The 22,725-nt window shown below is 39.1% G+C and overlaps 1 protein-coding gene across 6 annotated transcripts in view; it reads left to right on the top strand.

The window, feature by feature from the left end:
* CEP104 (centrosomal protein 104) overlaps window positions 1-22,725 on the top strand; it is a 35,126-nt gene that overhangs the window by 2,294 nt on the left and 10,107 nt on the right. For 3 of the 6 annotated variants that reach the window (XM_005298434.4, XM_024104267.3, XM_005298433.5), the window contains exons 2-16: window positions 3,727-3,853; window positions 5,015-5,188; window positions 6,385-6,523; window positions 7,513-7,575; window positions 8,501-8,577; window positions 10,945-11,113; window positions 11,344-11,502; window positions 12,296-12,526; window positions 13,822-14,025; window positions 14,694-14,861; window positions 15,924-16,097; window positions 19,792-19,968; window positions 20,401-20,607; window positions 21,201-21,317; window positions 22,450-22,486. In XM_005298434.4, the coding sequence (XP_005298491.1) occupies window positions 3,741-3,853; window positions 5,015-5,188; window positions 6,385-6,523; window positions 7,513-7,575; window positions 8,501-8,577; window positions 10,945-11,113; window positions 11,344-11,502; window positions 12,296-12,526; window positions 13,822-14,025; window positions 14,694-14,861; window positions 15,924-16,097; window positions 19,792-19,968; window positions 20,401-20,607; window positions 21,201-21,317; window positions 22,450-22,486 (2,209 nt within the window). In that variant the 5' untranslated portion in view covers window positions 3,727-3,740. Of the gene's footprint in view, window positions 1-3,726; window positions 3,859-5,014; window positions 5,189-6,384; window positions 6,524-7,512; window positions 7,576-8,500; window positions 8,578-10,944; window positions 11,114-11,343; window positions 11,503-12,295; window positions 12,527-13,821; window positions 14,026-14,693; window positions 14,862-15,923; window positions 16,098-19,791; window positions 19,969-20,400; window positions 20,608-21,200; window positions 21,318-22,449; window positions 22,487-22,725 lie in introns of all 6 variants that reach the window. The other 3 variants (XM_042854051.2, XM_042854052.2, XM_005298435.4) reach the window with 1 other exon arrangement.

Consider the following 22,725-nt stretch of genomic DNA (forward strand, 5'->3'; position numbering starts at 1 on the left):
GATTTTTGTCATGTGTCTCATGATAATTGTTTTCCTTAAAGCCCCAGCTCTTGGAGTCAAGTGGATATGTGATGATTTCAGCTTTCATTCTTAAAGAAAAATTAAGTAGAGAAAGCTTCAAAATGTGACCCCAGTGCACCCTAAAGGCTCAAAAAGCAGAAGGCAAATAAAAAGAACCCCAAATCTGTTATTTTTACATAAGCTCATGATTTTAAAGCCAATCCCATGATTTTTGGTGATTCATAATTTTTGAACATTTGGGATTGGCAATACACCTCTACCCCGATATAACACTGTCCTCGGGAGCCAAAAAACCTTACCGCGTTATAGGTGAAACCGCGTTATATCGACCGTGCTTTGATCTGCCGGAGTGCACAGTCCCACCCCCTGGGAGCGCTACTTTACTGCGTTATATCCGAATTCGTGTTATATCGGGTCGCGTTATAGCGGGGTAGAGGTGTACTGTGAAAGTGACTTGAAAGTGTCAGTTTCACTCCTGTTTAAGGTTAGTTTCTAGTCTATTATTTGAAGTGAGGTAACACCTCTAGGGCCCCAGGAAGGTGTAGTATAAACTCACAGTGGGCGGTTGCCCTAGTAGGATATTTCCCAAGTTAAATGATCTACTCAAAGCTTGATGAACTGCAAAAAGTGATAGAAAATATTCTAGATATTTCTACAATTGTTTCAGTGTTGTATTCAAGAGTTAGTAACAAAGAATATACATTAAAATTTTAAACCTAACCAGCGTTCCTTAAGTGACTTGACACAAGATGTGAGAACATGTTAGTATTAGAGCTGAGTGAGTCTAATGTTTATTAAATCCTCTTTTTATATATATACATATAGGAATTAGATACAGTGCTCCTATCAGCTAATTTCGAAGTTATCTGCAAAACAAACACACACAAAAAATCCCTAGAGTTTTCAGGTGCCTAAATAGCCCTTGGAATCATGGGTAAAGTTGCCCCCCCACTTAACAAAATCTGAAATGGTGCCCCTGTTCACTGAGAGTTGGGACGGGGCGGGGCTGGAGGAGTGCAGGCTCAGAGAATGTGAGAAGTGGGAAAGTGCATGTGCTGTGTTAATGCTGGCCCCTGTTTGCTGTGCATAAAGCATGATGAGGTGGCCTAGAAATTTAGCAAAACTGAATTTCCCCCCAGGAGAACTATCTTATCACGTGAAAGTGGACCACAGTAACAAAGGGCACAGGGCAGCCCACAAGAGAACGTGTTCTGTGTTGTTAAAGTCTGCTCCAGTCACCAGTGCAAGTGGTCAGGTTGAACTCTGTTTAATATTTTTTGTGGTAGGTTCACAGACTCCCAGGATTCTGCATGTATCTCATTTTAATCTAATCATGATACATTTTATTTACTTTGTCAGATGTTACAGACCATTTATGTTAGTTTTCAAAACAGAGTGCAACTCATGACAAACCAGCTTGTGAGAGTTTAAAACAGGTGATGAAGTTTGAGGCAGATGGTGATGAGAACTGAAGGTGTTCTACTTTAGACCTTTTTGTAAGCAACACAAGAGTACTCTAGGAGGGAGCATTTCTTTTACAGAGTTCATGAACTTTACAGGAGAAGGGATCTCGCCATCCCTTCCTGACGCCTACTTTTTGTGTGAAACTACAATGTGCTCAGTTTTCAAAGATAACTTAATACATTACTAATAAGTTATTTTGTTGCCAAGTAACCTGTTTGCAGACCACTCTAAGTGGTGAAATGATGGATATGTTTTACAGACATTATAGGAAAGCACGTGTTACATGTTAGCTTTATATCCTTTTCACTGTGAAATGAGTTCAGTTTTATAAGATCACTGATCAGGAGGCTGTTCTTTGATCAGAGGGATCCATGCACTTTTTTCTGCTTTTGCCTCATGAACAACTGACTACTGAATTACATGGAGTGTCTGTGATATCAGAGGTATTTCGGTAAATCTTTACTTTTCTCACTTACCAGTTCCATTCATTACATAAGAACAGCCGTACTGAGTCAGACCAATGGTTCATCAAGTCCAGTGTCCTGTCTTCCGACAGTAGCCAGTGCCAGATGCTTTAGAGGGAGTGATCAGAATAGGGCAATTTATTGAGTGATTCATCCCTTGTTGTCCAGTCCCAGCTTTTAGCAGTCAGAGTTTAGGGACATCCAAAGCATGGGGTTGCATTCCTAACCATCTTGGCTAATAGCCATTGATAGACCTATCCTCCATGAACTTATCTAATTCTTTTTTTGAGCCCTCTTATACTTTTGGCTTCAGAACATCCCCTGGCAATGAGTTCCTCAGTTGACTGTGCATTGCGTGAAGAAGTACTTCCTTTTGTTTGTTTGAAACGTACTGCCTATTAATTTAATTGGGTGTCCCCTGCCTGGTCACTGATTTGTTTTATGTGAAAGAGTAAATAACATTTCCTTATTCACTTTCTCAACACAATTCATGATTTTATAGATCTCTATCATATGCCCCCCCTTAATTATCTCTTTTCCAAGTGGAACAGTCCCAAGTCTTTTTAATCTCTCTCCATATGGGAGCCGTTCAATACCCCTATTCATTTTTGTTGCACTGCTCTGTACTTTTTCCAATTCTAATATATCTTTTTGAGATGAGGTGACCAGAACTGCACGCAGTATTCAAGGTGTGGGTGTACCATGGATTTATATAGTGGCATTATGATATTTTCAGTTTTATTATTTATCCTTTTCCTTATGGTTGGTAATATTCTTTGTTTACTGTCTGCACACTGAGCAGATGTTTTCAGAGAACTACCCACAATGATTCCAAGATCTCTTCTTGACTGGTGGTAATTAATTTAGACCCCATCATTTTGTGTGTGTAGTTGGAGATTATGTTTGCCAATGTGCATTACTTTGCATTTATCAACATTGAGTTTCATCTGCCACTTTCTTGCCCCGTCACCCAGTTTTGTGAGATCCCTTTGTAACTCTTCACAGTCAGCTTTGGACTTAACTATCTTGACTAATTTTGTATCATCTGCAAACTTTGTCACCTTATTGTTTCCATTTTTCCCAGATCATTTCTGAAGATGCTAAACAGCACTGGTCCCAGTACAGATCCTTGGGGGACCCTGCTGTTTCCTGTTGTTCACTGTGAAAACTGACCATTTATTTCTACCCTTTGTTTTCTATCTTTTAACCAGATACTGATCCATGAGAGAACCTTCCCTCTTATATCATGACTCTTCATGTTACTTTAAGAGCCTTTGGTGAGGGACCTTGCCAAAGGCTTTCTGAATGCCTGGTTCTCATTTCCTTTACATTTAAGCCTGTTGGTTAAAATGCTTTGAATTCTTAAAATCGTGTTTTCACTAAATTGGTCCTGACACTTTTTGGGCTCTCACAGACAGGTGGATATGGAAACTTGGTCACTGAAATCAAGTTGGAACGGCACAGAAAACAGTGTTACTAAAGTGGAAATTCTGAAATTGTGCAAATCGTACAAAGTTCCCTCTGAGTTTGGAAGTTTTTATTGACTTTATTAAACAATGCTTGTAAAGTTAGCTAAAACTAATCCCTTTAATATTAATGAGGTTTGATAGGATTTAGATTAAGAATCTGATGTGCTAGTATTTATTCAAGAAAATTCCCATGAAAGTAAACAGTCATTTTGTCTAAGTAGAGACTGCAGGAGTGGGTTGTACTTATTTAGTTGTAGCTTTTATAAAATGGATTAACTTGATTTTTAAAAAGTCATTGTTTTGATCAGCTCAACTGTGCAGAATGCCACACAAAATTGGATTCGTAGTTATCAGTTCATCAGGACATGAAGATGGCTTCAGTGCAAAAGAACTGATGGTTCATGCACCAACCGTCAATGGATGGAGATCACCAAGGTACTGTAAGTGAAAGAGTTATTTATATTAAGGAAGCATTGAAGTGTCTCTAAAATATGAGATACAAGTAATTCACAGGGAAATAATTCTACCCTGGGTATCTGATTACACCAAAAAATAAGAAATCTAAGAGAGAAAATCAGGATTTTGCATAGTTGCCTCTCATTCAAGATCACAAAGAGTTTGACAAAATCCAGCCCCAGTCCTGTGAACTGCTCCAGGCAGACTCCTGTGTCCACATGAGATCCCATCAAAGTCAGCTGCCTGGTTCTGTCTGCCCAAAGCAGATTGCAGGGTGAGGGACCTCACTGGCTGTGAGAACTATGGACCAAGTTCTGTAGTTGCCTTTCATCCCACGCAGCCCTTGTCTCCCAAAACTCCAGAGCGTTCTTAAAAGGGATCCCATTAACTTGAAACAAGTCAATTTAAAAAAAAAAAGTGATTTTGGGCACTACATCTGCCTCGGAATCCCCCTGCCAATTTTTGTGGTTTTACAATCACTTGCCTTCTCTAGTTTTTGTAATGCTTTTCTCTCCACTTCTATTGTGTGACAGGCCCACGCAGCCAGCAGGGGGACCCGTCTATACACACTGCTGTTAAATATACAAAGTAAATTGAAAAAAGAGCCCCTTTGCCCCCCCCCCCCCCCCAAAGAAAACCAACTTGCTATATAGTGATGTTAGCAGGGCTGCATGTTTTGGGGTGCCCGGGGCAAAATCTGAAACTGAGGGCCCCCACCCTGCTAAAAAAGTTACCACTGAGGGAAGGGGGGGAGGGAATTGGAGAGCGATCCCACACTACACTCCGCCTGCAATAGGAGCTTGGCTCCTGTCTCACAGGGCTGGGGCTGGTTCCCTGGTCTGGGCTTTCCAACCTATAACGTGGAGTTGCAGAGCCATTGAGGTTTCGTCTGGCTGACCCTCTATTGTGAGTGGCACTATGACCCTGCATGCCAGGTGGCAATGTCACTTGGTTTTAGGAACCCTCTCAAACAAGGGACCTGGGCAAGCTGTCCCTCCTCCCCACATCCTTCCCAGCATGGCTCTGAATGTTAGGAGTCACTTGTAGAAATGAGAGAGAAACAATTTTTAGACCAAACGTGATTCAAGTTGGCAATAACTCTTTAAGAAGATGATTATTGAAAATTTTCTTTACTTTCAGACTCTGCCAGTATCCACAAGAAATCGTCCTTCAGATGGTGGAGAGATGTCGAGTTCGAAAGCTGCAATTACTCGCTCATCAGTATATGATTTCAAGCAAAATTGAGTTCTACATTACTGAAAATCTGCCTGAGTACTTTGCACCGTATCAGTCAGAGCGGTTTCGCAGACTGGGGTAAGTCAAAAGGTGCTAAATGATGGTGTCACTTTAATCAGAAAGGTAAGATTTGGGAAGGGAGTGGTATGTTAGTCATGGGTAAAATGCTGATGTGATGTTATGCAAATAGGGAAGGGAAATTCTGTCCCCCAGCTGCGTCTGTGGAATGCCACAGTAATAAAGTTGGAAGTCACTAGAATTGTATGGGTGCAACTGAGGACAGAATTTTTCCCTGGGTTTTCAGAACACATGTGACAGCTGCATTCTTTTCTGTGTTTTTATTAAATATGGATATAGACCTCTTACTAGACTTATTGACCAGTATCTCTCAGTACAGAAGCTGACATGTCATCTTTTTAAATATGCATGTGGAAGAGCACAGTTGTTGAAAGGAGAAAAATCTATCAAAACCCACTATGTATTAAGTGCTGTGTCATTATTATTTATTTGTATTGTAGTAGCACTTAGAAGCCCCAGTTATGAACCTCACCGTGCTAGGTGCCACTAACACATAACAAAAATATGATCCATATCCCAAAGAGCTTATAATCTAAATACATTATTTCAATGTTAATATCTTCAGATAGAAAAGTCCTTTTTATTGCAGTTTTAAAGGGATGGTGGTTGCCATAACTTCAGGTGGTTTTATGCATCTCAGTTCTCTGGTATTCTATTAATAGTTGAGCATATTTAACACATCAACTCTTTTAATACATAGGCCCCAGTGCTGCAATTGTGTCCATATGTGTGGCTGCCAGAGTAGAACCCCAAGGGTTCCCTCTAGGGTGACCAGATGTCCCGATTTTATAGGGACTGTCCTGATATTTGGGGTTTTTTCTTATATAGGCTCCTATTACCCCCCACCCCTGTCCCGATTTTTCACACTTGCTGTCTGGTCACCCTAGTTCCCTCACACGTTTTCTCAATGCGGGCTTAAGGCTATGGGGCTTATTCTACTGAAGTGATATAGGGACTGATCCAAAGCCCTTGGAAGTCAGTGTCAAAACTCCTGTTGATTTCTGTGCACTTTGGATCAAGTCTGTAGAGTGCTTTTTTAAAAAGAGAAATGGCATTCTTTATTTCAGTTCTCAATACCATTTTAAAATTTATCGAGATACTAATTTGAATGGATGTTGTATATTAACAAAATATATCTTTCTTATTTGCGCATGTTTTTACACATTTCATCTGCTTAATCAATTTTCTTTCTACAGTTATGTCTCTCTCTCAGACAATGAGAAGACCGGGTACAAAGCACGGGAGCTGAAGTCAGTCTACGTGGATGCAGTAGGACAGTATCTAAAACTCACTTTCCATAAAAATTACATCAATAGATACAACTTATACAGTCAGGTAAGATGAATTAAAATGGTGACTTGATGCTCTAAACAATATTGCAGTTGTCCAAGACTTCCAAAGCAAAAAGCTGCTTTGATTTATAAAACTAAAATTGCCAGTGGGAAGTTGTTGTGAATGAGTAATTCTCAGAAAAAATGTCAATTAAAAGTCTGGTGTCTCTTTTCTTTAATGTGCAAATTATTAGCTTCAAATTATAGGGGTCTAAAGATTTCTATTCTACACTTAAGACATTTGGATATAATATCAAGAGAGCGTTCGTCTGGCACACTTTCATCCAAGCACTGCATTGTATATTGAGAGTCTAGATAATATCTAAAGGTAAAAGTTCTCTTGCTGGCTGCTCTTATATCAGATTGGCCAGAAGTGGTATTCAGTGTATCCAGAACAGATTAATCAAGTGTGCAGTTCTGTGCCTCTTTTCATGTTGAGCTCTGAGTGCTTAATGTGTAATACAGCCAAGACAAACAGCTTTCTCTGCGATGGAATGCTGCTGATGTCTTGCACACCACAATACAGCGCTTTGGGATCGGATTTTTTTTGTGTAAGTGAATTAAGTAGTTACACTGCACATCTATCCAAAATGAGAGAAGCTGAGAATCAGGCTCTCTAACTTTGCATAGTTATGCTGTGTATGAATCAGACTTATGGCCCTAAAAGGGGAGTAGCAGACCACTACACCATGTTGTTTCTAGCCAAGTTACCTTTAACTCATTTAGTAACAAATTGTTAAACATATGCATCTGACCCTTACAATGAGCTCTTGCCTACCTATGTTTGGGTGCATAGGGCCCATAGAATGTATGAATTTAAGTAATTCGCTACTAGATAATTTTCGGAAAGTGATAAAAATATTTTAGAGGTGCCAGCACAAGCTGTGTAGTGGCTCAGTGCATGTTCTATAATGACGTTGTTCCAGTCTTCATAAATACAAGTAAAGTAATAATGGTCTTGTGTATCCGTATTTCTTTTTAATTCTATCTTAGGTTGCTCTGGTAGCAATAAATATAATTGGGGAACCTGCAGACTACAGCAATGACAGCAATAACGTAAGTATATAAAGATGAAAGTTTCCCTCTCAAACATACTGTCCTTTGGATGTTGCTACAGGTACTTAATAATGATGTGCTTCACCTAATGTAGGGTGCCTTTTGATTTTTGTTGTTGTTACATTAGTGTTGTTTAAACAGAGCTGTCATGCACTTATTTTCTGTTTTTTGTTTGGTTGTTTCTTTTTAATGTAATTTTGAAAAGAAATTCCCTTTGGAAGGAGTAAACCAAAATAGCATCATGGAACTGAGTATGTTTGTATTTTCAGCCTTTTAAAATGCACAGATTATTTTACATGTATGTGTACATGCAGTTCACTATGTAAAATGTCCCCCTTCCTGGCTTTGGAGTTAACAAAGCAACAACAAGGTAGCAAATTTCAGGTCCAGCCTTTTCATCAGGCTGGGTAGTATTCCTCACATTGGACTGTTCAACCCGCACCCTCGTTTCTTTATCCTAAGAGTCACTTCCATCTCCCGATCCACAGAAGTGATGGTCCAGTAGAACCTACTTAACATTAACCCTACTAGATTCTCACCTGATAATGAAGTGTGGTGTTTCAGGCAACTACTGTTGTTCTCTTATAGTACAGTAAATATAAATTATAGAGTTTTATTTTCAAACTTCCTCTGTAATTTGCATATAAGAGAATAGTTCTGCCATGTTTAACTTTTACTGTTGTGCTAAACAAAACTAGTATTTTGTCAGAGATGTAGTAAAAACTCTACTAACATTGTGAGACCTTTTTATATATGTGAGTTTGTTTGAAGATACTGTTAATTCAACTTAGTTATTTAAGTCTAAATATAGAGGCATATAGGAAAAGGTGTGACATGATGTCTCACATTTAATTGTTTGAATCTACAGTTTCTATCCTCTTCACAAAAAAATTGGTGACATTACATTAACCTTTTTCTTCCAAAGCCTTCAAGAGAGAAGCTGATTGACCATTACCTTGGGAACAATCCAGATGACCTAACCTTAGATGGAACATACCTCGGGTAAGATTTCTCTGCTGAGATTTGGATCAGAGGAGTTAATAAAGCTAGTGACATCATGAGCTATAACTAAAAACAATTTAGGTGCCAGAACTTTGTCATTTCCAAGCTGTGAATTGTGCTGATTATTGTTGGACTTCAGCACTTAATTATGTCTTACATGCTTGGTGAATGAACAGTGTGCAGTCACATTCTGTTGGGTCTTATTTCTTCATCAGCCACCCTTGTGTCTTATTTCTCAGAAACATTGTTGTTCCTTAAATGCCAAATTTGAACCCAAGCGGTTGTTACCAAATTGATAGCACTAGCTATTCTTGGCATCTTGTTAACCAGCACAACTTTAACTATCATTCATCCTATTTTCCTCTTTAACATTTACAGTGTGGTTGCCATCACAACATGTATGCCGGCAGTCAGGGATTCAGCCAATGTGGTGGCACTGCAAATTTGGCCAGTGGTGGTAGTTCTATCAGCTAACAGACGAGGAGAGTAGTTTGGCTAACAGACTAGCCTATACTTTCCAGAAGCTAGCTAGATCTCTGAGTTACTCTCCTACTGATATTATTGTCATAGCAAACAGCCATGTAACTGTCAGAGACCACCAACAGCCAACCCTGTATTTCTCAGTTAGGCTTTTTTGGCTGCATAATTATATGGCCCACATTTTCAAACCTCTACAAAAGCCATACACATTGTGCCTACAGAAGCCCTCTTTTGGGCATGCAGATCAAGTAACTGACTCAGTTAGTATGCCAGTAAGTGTGCAGTTACTTGATTTACACACACGTTGGTTTTTGCATGTGTTGTTAGACAATCTGTGTCCATTGCATGGGATTTTGATATTTTGGCCTATAATACTTCCTGCTTGTTCTGATCAAATTGATCCAATTCTAGCATTATTTGATCAGAATAATCAGCAGATGATTGAATTATCTGTGTGACAACTGGAGGAAATATCATAGCATGCCTGGTACACAAAAACACTCTATCAGAATAACACAATCTTTTAGTTTTCAGGAACCTTATTTTTCTGGATCTTTTTTTCTTTGTTCATTTTAAAAATGTTAGCATCTCACTTAGAAGAAGAGACTGTTATTCTCAGTGATACATTCATATATTTTTAAGGTCAGAAGGAACCATTATGATCATCTAGGATTCTAGTCTCAACTGTATAACACAGACCTTATAGAAATTACTGAGTGAAATGCTATCAAACCCCTATCTTGTGGTTGGGTTAGAGAATATATTTTTAGAAAGACATCCAATTGTCATTTAAAGACTTAAATGATGAAGAATCTACCATGTTCCTTGGTAAGCTATTCTAATGGTTAATTTCCCTTGTAAGTAGGAGTTATTTTCTTTTGAATAAAAGACAATTTTCTCTGGACATTGAAAAATTGTTTACTTACTAAAATCACTGCAGTCATAGCAACATTGACTAGTGCTAGAGGCAGTATTTTCCAGTTTATCTGGCCAGGTCTACACTACCCCCCTAATTCGAACTAAGGTATGCAACTTCAGCTACGTGAATAACGTAGCTGAAGTTCGAAGTACCTTAGTTCGAACTTACCTTGGTCCACACTCGGCAGGCAGGCTCCCCCGTCGACTCCGCGGTACTCCTCTCGCCGAGCTGGAGTACCGCAGTCGACGGCGAGCACTTCCGGGTTCGACTTATCGCGTCCAGACTAGACGCGATAAGTCGAACCCAGAAGTTCGATTGCCAGCCGCCGAACTAGCGGGTAAGTGTAGCCAAGGCCTCTCATTTGGAGGAAGAAGCACCTCAAAGTGGATCTGGGAGGAAGAGGATTTGGTGAATGATGGAAATAACAGGAGTATAATAATTAGCTATTACCTAGTACTTTAAATCTTCAAAGCCGTGTATAAACATAATAACATCTGCTCTTCTTCCTTAGAAAAATCTCAATGACCATAGTCTTGAGGAGCTCTTTCATTTACATAGAAATGTGATAATTTAATCATATAGATGTCACTGAAAACAACAGATCACATCAAAGTCTCGGTGGTGGTAGGTCTAGAACATTGAGTTAGGCGATAGCATATCCACTAAACTTCAGTGTAGAGTAAAATGGAAAATATACATTTGTTTAAATATTCTTTTGGTTTCAATAATAACTTTACAAGAGCTAAACTTGTATTTCAAAGTAAAACAGGAAAAATGTGACTTTGATGAGCCATTTAAAATAAGTGAGATCCACAGTATTCTGAAGAATGAGAAAAAATAATTGTCATCTTAATATATATATATATTAATCTTCTCACAGCAAAAAGAGAAGGACTATATTGTAAGTGGTGCTTCAGATTTAACCTCAAAAATATCTTTTTTTTTTTTTTTTTTTTTTCATTTTCCAGAAAACCTGACTCTATTTCACCACTGGATGATTTGGCTTTTGATATGTACCAGGATCCAGAAGTTGCTCAGATAATTCGTAAACTGGATGAGAAAAAGCATGAAGCTGTCCATCATGAATGTTATGACTATGCCAAGAAACTCAAACAAGCTATTGCTGACTTGCAAAAGGTACTGTTTAATGACTGTTATGTCACAAATCCATGAGTTTTTCATTTGTCCATAAGGTGGTCCTCAATCTTTGCAGTAAAATACATTTGTGGTGGCTGCAGGTCACCCTTTTGGTGTGTTTAAAAATAACAAATGAAGAGTCAGACAATTGAGTCTAGCTGGAATTCTATATACATTTAAAAGAATGTGATTTCCAGCAACCTTAATGACATGAAAGCACCATTTTTCAGGTTGGGGAACGACTCGGGCGGTATGAGGTAGAAAAGCGCTGTGCTGTAGAGAAGGAAGATTATGATCTTGCTAAACAGAAGAAACAGCAGATGGAAGAATACCGCCTGAAGGTGTATCAGCAACTGGAGCTGCACAACCTTCTGGATCCAGAGCTGATGGTAGGGATCACTAGTCATAATATAAAAATAAACACATGGTGACTTGACTCATAAGGCTTTATCAAGTTGTATTATAAATAGAGATGTGCCTGAGAAGCTAAAATAAACTCATGGGATAGGACTCATAAGATAATTGTCATAGAGTATTTTTGTTAAATCTTTATATTTTTTTACTTGGATTGTTAGTTGCTCATATAGCATCAGAGGTTGGCTTTCTCTGCCGTTGATCTGTACTCATCTAGTTTTTCCATCTATATACACTTAATGGTCTATAAATAATAATGAAAAGGCACTAACCTATCACAGTTACACTAGATATACTCACGTGTTTTGTCACAGATATTCAAGGATAAAAGAAACCATTAGATCACTTAGTGTGACGTAAACGTAACCAAGACACGAGGCTTTCTCATATTTCTAAGCACCTCTTGTTGTTACTGCCATACATGCATAAAGGGCTTCTGGTGGCATCACTGCAAACCACAGGAGTTCAAAATGAGTGACATACCACAACCCTAAGGTGTATTTATAGCTTAGAAAGCTATTGGAAAGCATTATTTGCCAATTAGGTGAGGCTGCTTATAACCTGTTGTCTTCTCCCTTGTGTTGCTTTGCTGTTATGCCAGACATCTGCATTTAGAGCCATGATTTCCACTCATTTTTATAAGTGGAGTTGTAGTGTTTATTCAAAAGCAGCTGATATAGTAGTGGTGCCTGAGCTTCACTTTTAGAATTTTATTTTGAAGCAGTGTACTGAAACCTTCTTGTACAAAACTGCCCTTTCTTTTCTCAGATCCGAAGACCTCCTGAATTGCCACTTGAGCCTATGGTTTATTCACTTAGCCCTCGGCAAAAGAAACCCATGCAGTCACCCCAGCATGAGAAAACAGAAGCACAGAAGACTGAGCCTTTGCCACAAGAAAAGCCACCCAAGACAACTTCCCCTGAGCCCATTGTTCCTGAACACTCCGCTTCTCCTGTTGCCCAGCCACCAGTCTCTGTAGAGGGTTTTCCAAAGACAAATGTAAGTGATCTTGTTTATCTGAGTCTTCTCTGCTTCTCTGATTTGAGGCCTCCCACATTTGCAAGAGATCATCATATAATCATGTCCAGCCAAAAGTCACCTTTCTTGGCCATTTCTATAGGAATCTACCAAAGAAAAGATTTTTTTTATTACATTCAGCTTCCTATAAAAATCTGATCATCTTTTGGTTATGCTGATGTCTCATATGGCATCAGAGGTTGGCTTTCTCTGCTGTTAATCTGTGTTCATCTAGTAGTAATAAAGTTTAGCATCTCTTGTGAGAGACTCTTGAAAGCCTTTACAAACATTCATGCAGACTGAGTTAAGTAAGATTATACCCAATTTACAAATAGGGAAACTGACGTAAAGAGAGGTTAAGTGACTAGTCCAAGGTCACACTACTGATTGACTTCAGAGCTGGGCTACAAATCAGCCTGTTCCTCTAATGATCTGATAACACTCCTCTTTTATAAATTATCATGTGTGAGTCAAGGCTTAGGGCCAAAACAGCCTCAAAGAATGTGGTGGAATGAGATTGAAGAACATAGTAATGGCTTGGTGGCACATGCACCACGAGGAAAAGTAATCCAGGCAGTAATCGTAATAAGTCTTGGAACCAGAAACACTAAGCGTACGTCTACACTGCAATTAAAATCCCATGGCTGGCCCGTGCCGGCTGCCTCGGGCTCACAAGGCTGGGGCTGCAGGGCTGTTTCATTGCAGTATAGACATCCAGGCTCAGGCTGGAGCCAGGCTCTAGGATCCTGTGCAGTGAACATCTGGAACATCTGCACTGCAGTTAAACAGCCTCTGATCCTGAGCCCAAGTCAGATGCACCCTCCAGCTCTAGGTGTCTAATTGCAGTGTAGACATAACCAATAAGGCCAGCCCAACTTCCGCTGAAGCCAGTGGAGACTCCCATTGACTTCAGTAGGAATTGGATTGGACCCTAAGAGCAGCAATAATCTCTTTACAGCACACTGGAGTAAAATAATGTAACTGTTTACATTGTCTTCATATCTGGAGAGTGGCTATAAATGGAATTCCATAATATTTTTATCTTGTCTGCTTAATGTCATATAAAATATATCCTTTGTACTGACTTCCATTCTGAAAACACTGTTGCCACGGTAACAGGATAAAAAAGGAAAACTTACAAATCAGCATTTAAAATGCAGGAGATACAACTCTGGAGAAAAGTCTGGCTGGATTGTGTTGAAATGAATCAAAGTAGTGATGGAACAACATCAGATCTGAGTCACAATTAGAATTACTTTGCTTGTCTTCTCCATTAGGTTGAATTTTTGCCATATGATGAGAGACCTCTTCCAGCTATTCGTAAGCAGCATGAGGATGGATTTGCCTACCTTGAGCCAGAGATGAATGAAGAAGATATCAGTGATACTCCAAGAAGTGGCATCACTGGGGAACCAGAACCATTAACTGAGAAAGCGCTGAGGGAGGCTAGCCCTGCCATTGAAGTTTTCGGAGAGGCCTTGGTAAAGACCAGAAAAATAAACAACTTCATATTTATAATCCAGATCTTGAGTCATTTTAGAATTCACTTTGTGAACAAAAGCATGATGAGATAATGGCTTCATATATGTGATGATTAAATAGAACTTCAAATCTAAAGTTTGGTATTGCTATAATTAGTATTACAATCAGGTGCCTATTTTCAGCATTTACATGGCTACCTAACTTTCTGTTGCTAATGAGTTGATTACATATTATCAGAGGAATCTATTATATCTAGATAAGTTTATGTAGTTCATCCATTTAGTTCATCCATTTTTGGGAGCGAAATAAGATGTTTACAGATTATCTGCTTTCGAATTTGTCCTCTGATGGAAATTTCACTGCTAGTGCCAGTGATTGGTGCTTTGTCGGTAGATAGGTAATTGCCAAAATCTGGGATAGTTTGTTGAGGTTAAGGTATTAATCCCTTTTCTTTTGGTATAAAGTCTCATTTTTCCTTTAAGCAATCTTATGGAAGAGATTTTCAAGGCTGCAAAAAGAAGTAAAATGCCTCAGTCCCATTGAAAGTAAATGGGATTTGGGCGCTTAATTCCCAGTTTGCCTTTGCAAATCTCTTTCTGTGTCACACTAAATTATGCATTGAGTTGCCAGTATTAGCCATTTTAACAGTAATATTGCTCTGTATCAGGTTGCAGGAGCATATTCCAAGACTTGGTCGTATCGAGAAGATGCATTGCTTGCTACATATAAAAAGCTGATGGAAATGTCTGCCAGCACATCTAAGGATGATTTAAAGAATATGCTTAGAGCTGCTGTCTTTCTTATAAGAAGAGCCATAAAAGACATAGTGTCTTCAGTGAGTAATACTGTTTCATAATAAAAATATCCTCATTGAAGCTCCAGTCCTGCACAGCCTTGTGCAGGGCTATACTCACATGGAACAAGTTGCAGGATCAGGGCCTAGTAAATGAAGGCTTTTAGTTGAGAAAATAATTGTAATTTAATATTAAATATTTGAATAGCCTACACTCTAAAAGGGAATGCTGTTATATTAATTTTGGCTATGAATAATAGGTGCAATTTTACAAAAATGTGAGTTCATGCAGGTTTTTAATTGCTGTAGAATGTAGGGAACTGCATAATATAGAGGTAAATATTTTAATAGTTTATAAAATGTGAGCATCTTGGGTTGTCTGTATATTGCATACCACCAAGAATAGTGACAGTGCTCAATAAATAAGTTTTATGAAACTTTTATACAGAACGTAAATGCTATAGTAGAAAGAGAAACTTAGATTATTTAGCAAATAGTATATTTTATGGGTCAGGCTCCGTGTTTGTCATGGAAGTCACGGATTCTGTGACTCCTGCAGCGGCCAGTGCGCCTGGCCCAGGGGCCTCCTGAGCAGCTCAGGCAGCTCCCGGGCCAGGTGCACCGGACTCTGCTGGAGCAGCAGGAGTTTGGGTGTCGGGGGGGGCTCCAGGCTGGAGGTTGGGGTGTGGGACGGTGCTTACCTGCGGGGGGGCTCCCCGGAAGGGTGACAGGAACTCTCCTCCCTCAGCTCCTAGCTACACAGTGCTGCTTCCGCCCGCAGGCACCGCCCCCGCAGCTCCCATTGGCCGTGGTTTCCAGCCAATGGCAGCTGCAGAACCAGGGCTTGGGACAGAGCAGAGGCAGCATGTGGAGGTAGGGGCTGGGATCGCCGTTTCCCAGGAGCTGGGTAGGAAGCCTGTCCCAGCCCCACCATCCCCCGAGCACCCGCAGTGCCCCAGGGCCACCCTCCCGAGCTGACCCCTCCCCAAGTTTTAGTCAGGGGTATACAGTAAAAGTGTATTTTTGTTTACTGCCCGTGACCTGTATTACATGGAAATAGGAAATTTTAAAATATTTTTTGTTTTAATAATCTTTTTAACTCAGGTTTTCCAAGCTTCCCTGAAACTTTTGAAAATGATCATCACTCAGTATATACCAAAGCATAAACTAGGTAAACTGGAAACAGCTCATTGTGTGGAAAGAACGCTTCCAAATCTGCTTTCTAGAACAGGAGACTCCTCAACCCGTCTTCGTATTGTGGCTGCCAACTTTATTCAGGTAGGAATGTCATCTGGAAATGCATATTAGACTGACTTTTAACACAACATTTAGCTGTTTTACCCACACATACGACAGACTGAAAATGCCACCAAGACACAGACTGCATGACAGCTGTCCAAAATCAAATGTAAAGTTAATATATGAAAATGTAATAAGATATATTGGTGCTATAGTAATCAGTTTACTGCTGCTGGATTAACCTAAATAAACTCCAGCATGGTTGGTTGTTTTGACACTAAAGGTTAATTATCCTTTTTGGTTTGAATGTGATATTTCTGATCAATACTTCATTACAGATTACACTTCTAGCCTCCTGGGCTGGCTCCCTCCAGTGCTGCTCAGCTCCCAGGCAGGCAGCCATAGAAGCCAGCTTGCCCTCAGGTCTGGAAGCCCTCCATCGCCAGCCCCAAGAAGGTCCACCCCAAAAGTTGCAAAACTTGGAAGCTCCAGCTGAACTGCTGACTGAAATGGACATTCTTGTCCATTTCACTGCGGTATCCTGCCAAGAAAGTCAATTTTAGTCAACAGCTGCCCTCTGGAAAGCGTGTTTCTTTTTTGGAAATGTAATGTGTTGGTATATGAGAAGCAAAATATTTTTCAGGATTGTGCTGAATTGGAATTAAACCATATTTCAAAATGTTGAAATATCTCGTGAACTGGAACTCCTGAGATTCATCTTGTACTGCTTGTGAATGCAGGAGATAGACCTCTCAGAGGATTTGGACCTAAATTGTGGAACTCACTCACAGAAGAGATAATGCCCATGAACCTCACAGTAGATGGAACTAACTCCATTTGTTTGACTTAGCTTCCTCACAATTACTTTTTCAGCAGCTTGCTCGAATCTACTGGTTGTGGAGTAATCTGCTAGCTTTCAGTCTACTCCTGCAAGAGTAGAATGGACACAAAGTTTAGTTTGCCATTCTTTTTTTATTATGATTAATTTGAGGGGTACTGCAGTGATGAGAGCTATGAAAGTACCTAGATAGTCCTTGTCTCCTATTTGTAATATGGTAGAATTTTTGATTAAAAGAAAATATATTTACACTCAAACTAATTGTAAAATTATAAGTAAACTTACCTGTGCTGTGACTGAATTTTAGTCATTTTATAGTCTTTTAACCTAATTGCAATAAAAACTAAGGGAAATTTTTAATTAGAAGTAAACAAATGATATAAATATCCGATTTAGCAAAAGGAAAAAAAGATGCCAATTTAAAAATTGACAAACCATTCCTCATGTGGTGGCAGTGAGCATTTGTGAACTGCTGTTGAAGTACAGACTCTGTTTTCCAGTAAAACTTTGACGCAGGAAAAGTAATTCTCTGTGTGTGTATATGTGTTAATATAGTGCCAGGAGGGTACTAGGTGAGTCACTGACTCTGGGTTATTTTATCATTGTATTCATCCAGATGGGGAGAAAAGCTTTTTCTTTCATTGCCGACTTGACTCAGGTTTTAATAGGGATGGTGTGAGCACTGCTCTGGTTTGTCACTCTAAAGCCAAAGGTGGCTTATTTATTTAATGAATACCTCTTGGCTCATGTACAATAGATTTTGTAATTGTATACTTGAAAGGAAATGAGGAAGCCATTAGTGGTGTAGTTTTGTAGCCAGGACATAGAGTACTGTTACTTGGAAAAGGAGGAAGATGTACTTACTATATTATTGCTAGCAGAAAATAAAAAAAATCTTAATAGAACCTAAACAATAAAACTTAAGAAATATTTAGAGTGACAGTGTAATATGACGGTAGGTATTTTGTATGACCTTTCCCTACAGGAGGTATAAAAGATGGTCAAGCAGCCCTTTTCCTATATACACTTAGTACCTTTTCCTGTAGGTTTGCCTCTTACTTGAAAAGTGAATGCAGATCATTCATGTGTCCTTTAAAAAATATGAACTAAGTTTAAATGAAACATTGCTCCATAATCACTTAAAATCAAACCAATTTATGAAAGAAGCTGTTTCTCTAATGCCACTTACTCCTTTGGCACAGGGGTCCCACACAGACCGTGCAAATGAAAGGTTAATAAATTATCCTGTGCAATGGGTGCCGGCAGATCAGTGTTCTTCCTCCATGTGCATCCACTACATATTCTTTTGATCCTGGTGCAAGCTGCTTCACATGTCTCACTTTTCTCCTGTAAGCTGTTACTCTCTCTTTCCTAGCCACTGGCAACCAATATTCAGTCAGTTGTGCTGGCAAGACCAATAGTGGCTTATGGTCTGAGCTAAGTTGCAGTAAACCTGTTAAAACAGACTCTTCTTTCTGCACAACCTACCTGAACTAATGTCTGGCTCCTTCTCTATTGTTCCCTTTTTTGTCAGGTTTGCTTACAAGAGGACAGAGTGCAGTGATTTCAAGGGAATACTACCTGGCTTCATAGCCTCATGATCTGGTGCCTGTGCTTCCATACTTCTATTGTCACAACTGACTTGGGTGTTTCTTTTAATTTACTTGTTGTTGGTAGCTCCTTAGACAAGTGAGGAAACCTTAGCTTAAATATACTTTTCTCCTTTTTCATGTGATGTTAGCAAATTTAAAACTCAACTATTAAACTAAATGTTATGACTTTTTTTTGGTGTTGAAGACAATAATGATGCTTGGCACCACACTGAAAGTAAAAATAAACTAATGAACCAAATTACAAACATTACTTGAAATGTTAAAAAATACAAACCAAAACCTTATCTTTGCGATGTGGCATTGAAAAAATTAAATGGGCACAAAAATTAGTGTAATTTGAACACAAGTGAGACCTCCAATTGCATTAATCATGTTTTAGGATTTAGCACTTATGTAGGAATGGAGAACTGTCCTAGAAATATGCATTTCTTTACCCTTCATAAAAGCATAGAACATATGAAAATGCTAGTCTTCACTGTTCATTAGTGGAAGGAACAATTATTGATTCATGCATATTAATATTTATTCACAGGGAAAAATAACTGGATTTATTTGTTAAATTTACTCAATGGGTCAGATTCTGATCTGTTATGCTACATACTAGATCAGGAGCTAGTGGATTTAATCCAGGTTTCTTATTGAAATCAGAATCTAGCCTAATAAAACTAAAATGTTAAGTGAAAGTTACTTTATTTTTTTCTACAAACATGTTAAAATTATCAGTTTTGTGCACACAGCTACAATAGGTACTGTCTAGCATTGAAATGGCTGAACAGCAAGCATCTTATGTTAACAGAATTCAGCTATGAGGCTGTTTCCTTAGTAGATCAATAAAATGTGAGGTGGTAGATTTCCTCTGCTGAAGCACTTGCCTGAGATCAGTCTTGAGGCATTATCATCAGACTTCTTCTAGGAAATTTTCTCTCTACTTCAGTTATTTAAAAACAAAAAACCTTAGTATCCAATTCTGCAGGTCTTGTTCAGATGAAAGGTCCCAGTGAAATACATATTTCTCAGCAGATGCAATATGTGCATGTTCTTTGTCAATAAAGCTGTTGTCAATAGCAAGACTGACACTTTTTTTTTCCTTCTCTTTATGCTGTGTACAGCAGACTGTGTTGAAATAGTGAATGACCATCTGCCTCTCCTGAAAGGCTTACCTCATTGTAACTAACATGGGACAGTCTTGGTTATGAGGTCCTGAATAACATTGGCTTTGCAAACCATTTCATCCTGTGTTTCAGCATTTTCCTGTGCGAGTTAACTCTGTATTTCCCTACAGGAAATGGCACTATGTAATGAAGTTAAACCTCTTCAAATCATTCCGGTTCATCTGGTCCAGCCATTGAAGCCGAATTCCCCTACTCATCTGGCAATGAGTCAGGTGGACTTGGTGGAACGGCTGTTGAAAGACCTGGGAACAGAAAACTCTGGGTTTACCATTGACAACGTCATGAGGGTAAGAGTCTGAAACTACAGTATTTTAAGTCTCTTTTTCTTGGATGAATGTTAGTTTATTTGTGTTAGAATGCCTGGCGCATGCACCAGTTAATGAGGCCCAGTGAGCTTCTCTAGGTGGCATTAGTCAACATTGTGAAGATCCATAATGCAAAAGAAAAGCTATAAAGGATACTTGGTTGGAGAAACATGTCCGTCGGTCGGTCTGTCTAACTAATAGACAATAACAATGCTCCCATTGCAGTGGGCAATCATTCCAGATTAAGGGACAGATCCTTTGGCCTGACCGAGCTGTGCTCAGCACACAGTGGAAATGGGGCTGGTGACGGTGGTTTAAAGCTACCTTTGTTTTTCCCCCAATGTGGTGAGAATAGTCCAGCCCAGTTTAACTCCGGAAGAAAATTAGAATAACCTTTTTCACCAATATTTTCAGTTTGCGACAGGGGCATTGGAGCACAGAGTATATGAGGTACGCGATACAGCATTACGGATTATCTTCGACATGTACAGGCAGCACCAGGCCATTATACTGGACTATCTTCCTCCAGATGATGCCAACACACGCAAGAATGTTCTCTATAAAACACTCTTCGATGGATTTACAAAAATAGATGGTAAACTTACTGAGGCTGAGCTTAGGGTAAGTAATAAGACTGGAAAGTGTGCAGCGTATTAAGATACTGTATTTTCAGCAGTGTCTTGGTGGAACTGTATATTGAATTTGTAGCTGCACTGATCATATAGAAAAATTGTTATAACACTTATGGCAGAATTTCATAATTGTAAATATCACGGTTGTATAGTAAAAAACAGACTCGCCCTCACTTTACTATATAAATCCATTTATATTCACTGTTATAATAGGGATCAAGCATGGAAAAAAGCACAGATTATATTTCTGAAACAATAACAATATTTTCACATCAGTAAGGTAAAAATCTAGGTTTCAATGGCAGTATGGTCATTCTGTGACTGGGACGAATGGAAGATATGTTAATTTATTCATTATCTATCAATGGGATATTTATAGGATAAACATGTCTAAATCATAATGCATTTATTTAAAATTAGCATAGAAGAGCTTTTTTTGTTTATATTGTGATGGACCAGTTGTTAGTTTTACACATGGTAAGAAAACAATTTTATGTTCTAGATTAAATGGTGTTTTTGCATCCCTCCCTGTATATGAGAGTATTACAAAACCACTGTAACTGAAAGAGTATTTCTTAACAGGCACAGAAAAAGGCGGCCACAGAAGAAGCAGAAAAACAGAAGAAAGAGGAGATTAAGGTCCTGCAAGGGCAGCTAGCAGCACTGAAGGAGATCCAGGCAGAAGTTCAGGCTGGAAAGGTCAATATCATTTTTGATCAGATGTCCTGGGTTGAAATTATTTTGTAATGGTCGAGTAATTACAGGTACTGGTCCTATTGTTTCCTGATGGATGCTGGAAACAGATTAAGCTGCTGTGTTCTGTGAGATGAAAGCTGCTTTGTGATAACTCTGGTACTATATTAAACCACAAGAAGTTTAACTGAAATACATGAAGGGACTGGTCTTTACTCACAGCAGAAAAAGAAGTCAAAATTAAAATTCTATGCTTTGTTTTTGGTACAGTGGTACAAAAATTCCATCCATGTAGAATTGTTTAATCCATCATGTGGTATTCGGAGGCTGCTTCTACAGGCTTTAAAATGTCCAAGTACTTGTTAGAGAAGTGCAAGGATACTATACATCAGGGGTCGGCAACCTTTCAGAAGTGGTGTGCCGAGTCTTCATTTATTCACTCTAATTTAAGGTTTCGTGTGCCAGTAATACATTTTAATGTTTTTTGTTTTGTTTTGTTTTTGTTTGTTTGTTTTTTAGAAGGTCTCTTTCTATAAGTCTATAATATATAACTAAACTATTGTTGTATGTAAAGTAAATAAGGTTTTTTAAAATGTTTAAGAAGCTTCATTTAAAATTAAATTAAAATGCAGAGCCCCCCGGACCGGTGGCCAGGACCCAGGCAGTGTGAGTGCTACTGAAAATCAGCTCGCATGCCGCCTTTGACACGCGTGCCATAGGTTGCCTACCCCTGCTATCCATAATAACTCATGTAGGTCACTTTAGAATGATGCTATACTATATAATTGTCAGCAATTGGATTTGAATATACTTGACTTTAAAAGGTTAATAACTGCACCCTGCCATGGTAGAGGGGCTGTTGCCCACTCTGCTGCAATATACTTGCCTGTACCAAGGCAGGGAAAGGAATATGTCTACCGGAGGAACACTGTTGTGACCCAGCACACAGGAGACATCCTCTTTGGGAAGGTTGCCTGTCTGCACCACAACCTATGCTGCCTTGACCGTGCATCTCGTTTGTTCACTGACTGGACTTTCTCTGGATTTCTTCTTTTTTGAAATACCAAGAAATCATTCTTTCTTGGCTAGTGCCTTAGTCACCAAGGCAGTTACTGACATCAACTTCTCTGTTTGGCAGGAGAAAGAAAATGATTTTCAAAAGCCAAAGACTCAAGGTAGGTAAAGCTTAAAACTATTCAAAGAAACACAGAAACCAAATTAGCCTTGAAATGTTTTGGATGGGGAAGTAGTTAGGACACATGGCAACCAGTAGATGACTGGCTATGACATAATGCACACTGACTCCTCAGAGTTCAGAAACACACCAATCCTAGAGCTTTGGATTGGTTGACTCAATCTGACAGAATCATTCAGTCTTCAGGGGAGAACTGACCATTTAGTGTGCCAACATTGG

The sequence above is a fragment of the Chrysemys picta genome, chromosome 21 (genome assembly GCF_011386835.1).
Source record: "Chrysemys picta bellii isolate R12L10 chromosome 21, ASM1138683v2, whole genome shotgun sequence".
NCBI classification, from domain to species: Eukaryota; Metazoa; Chordata; order Testudines; family Emydidae; genus Chrysemys; species Chrysemys picta.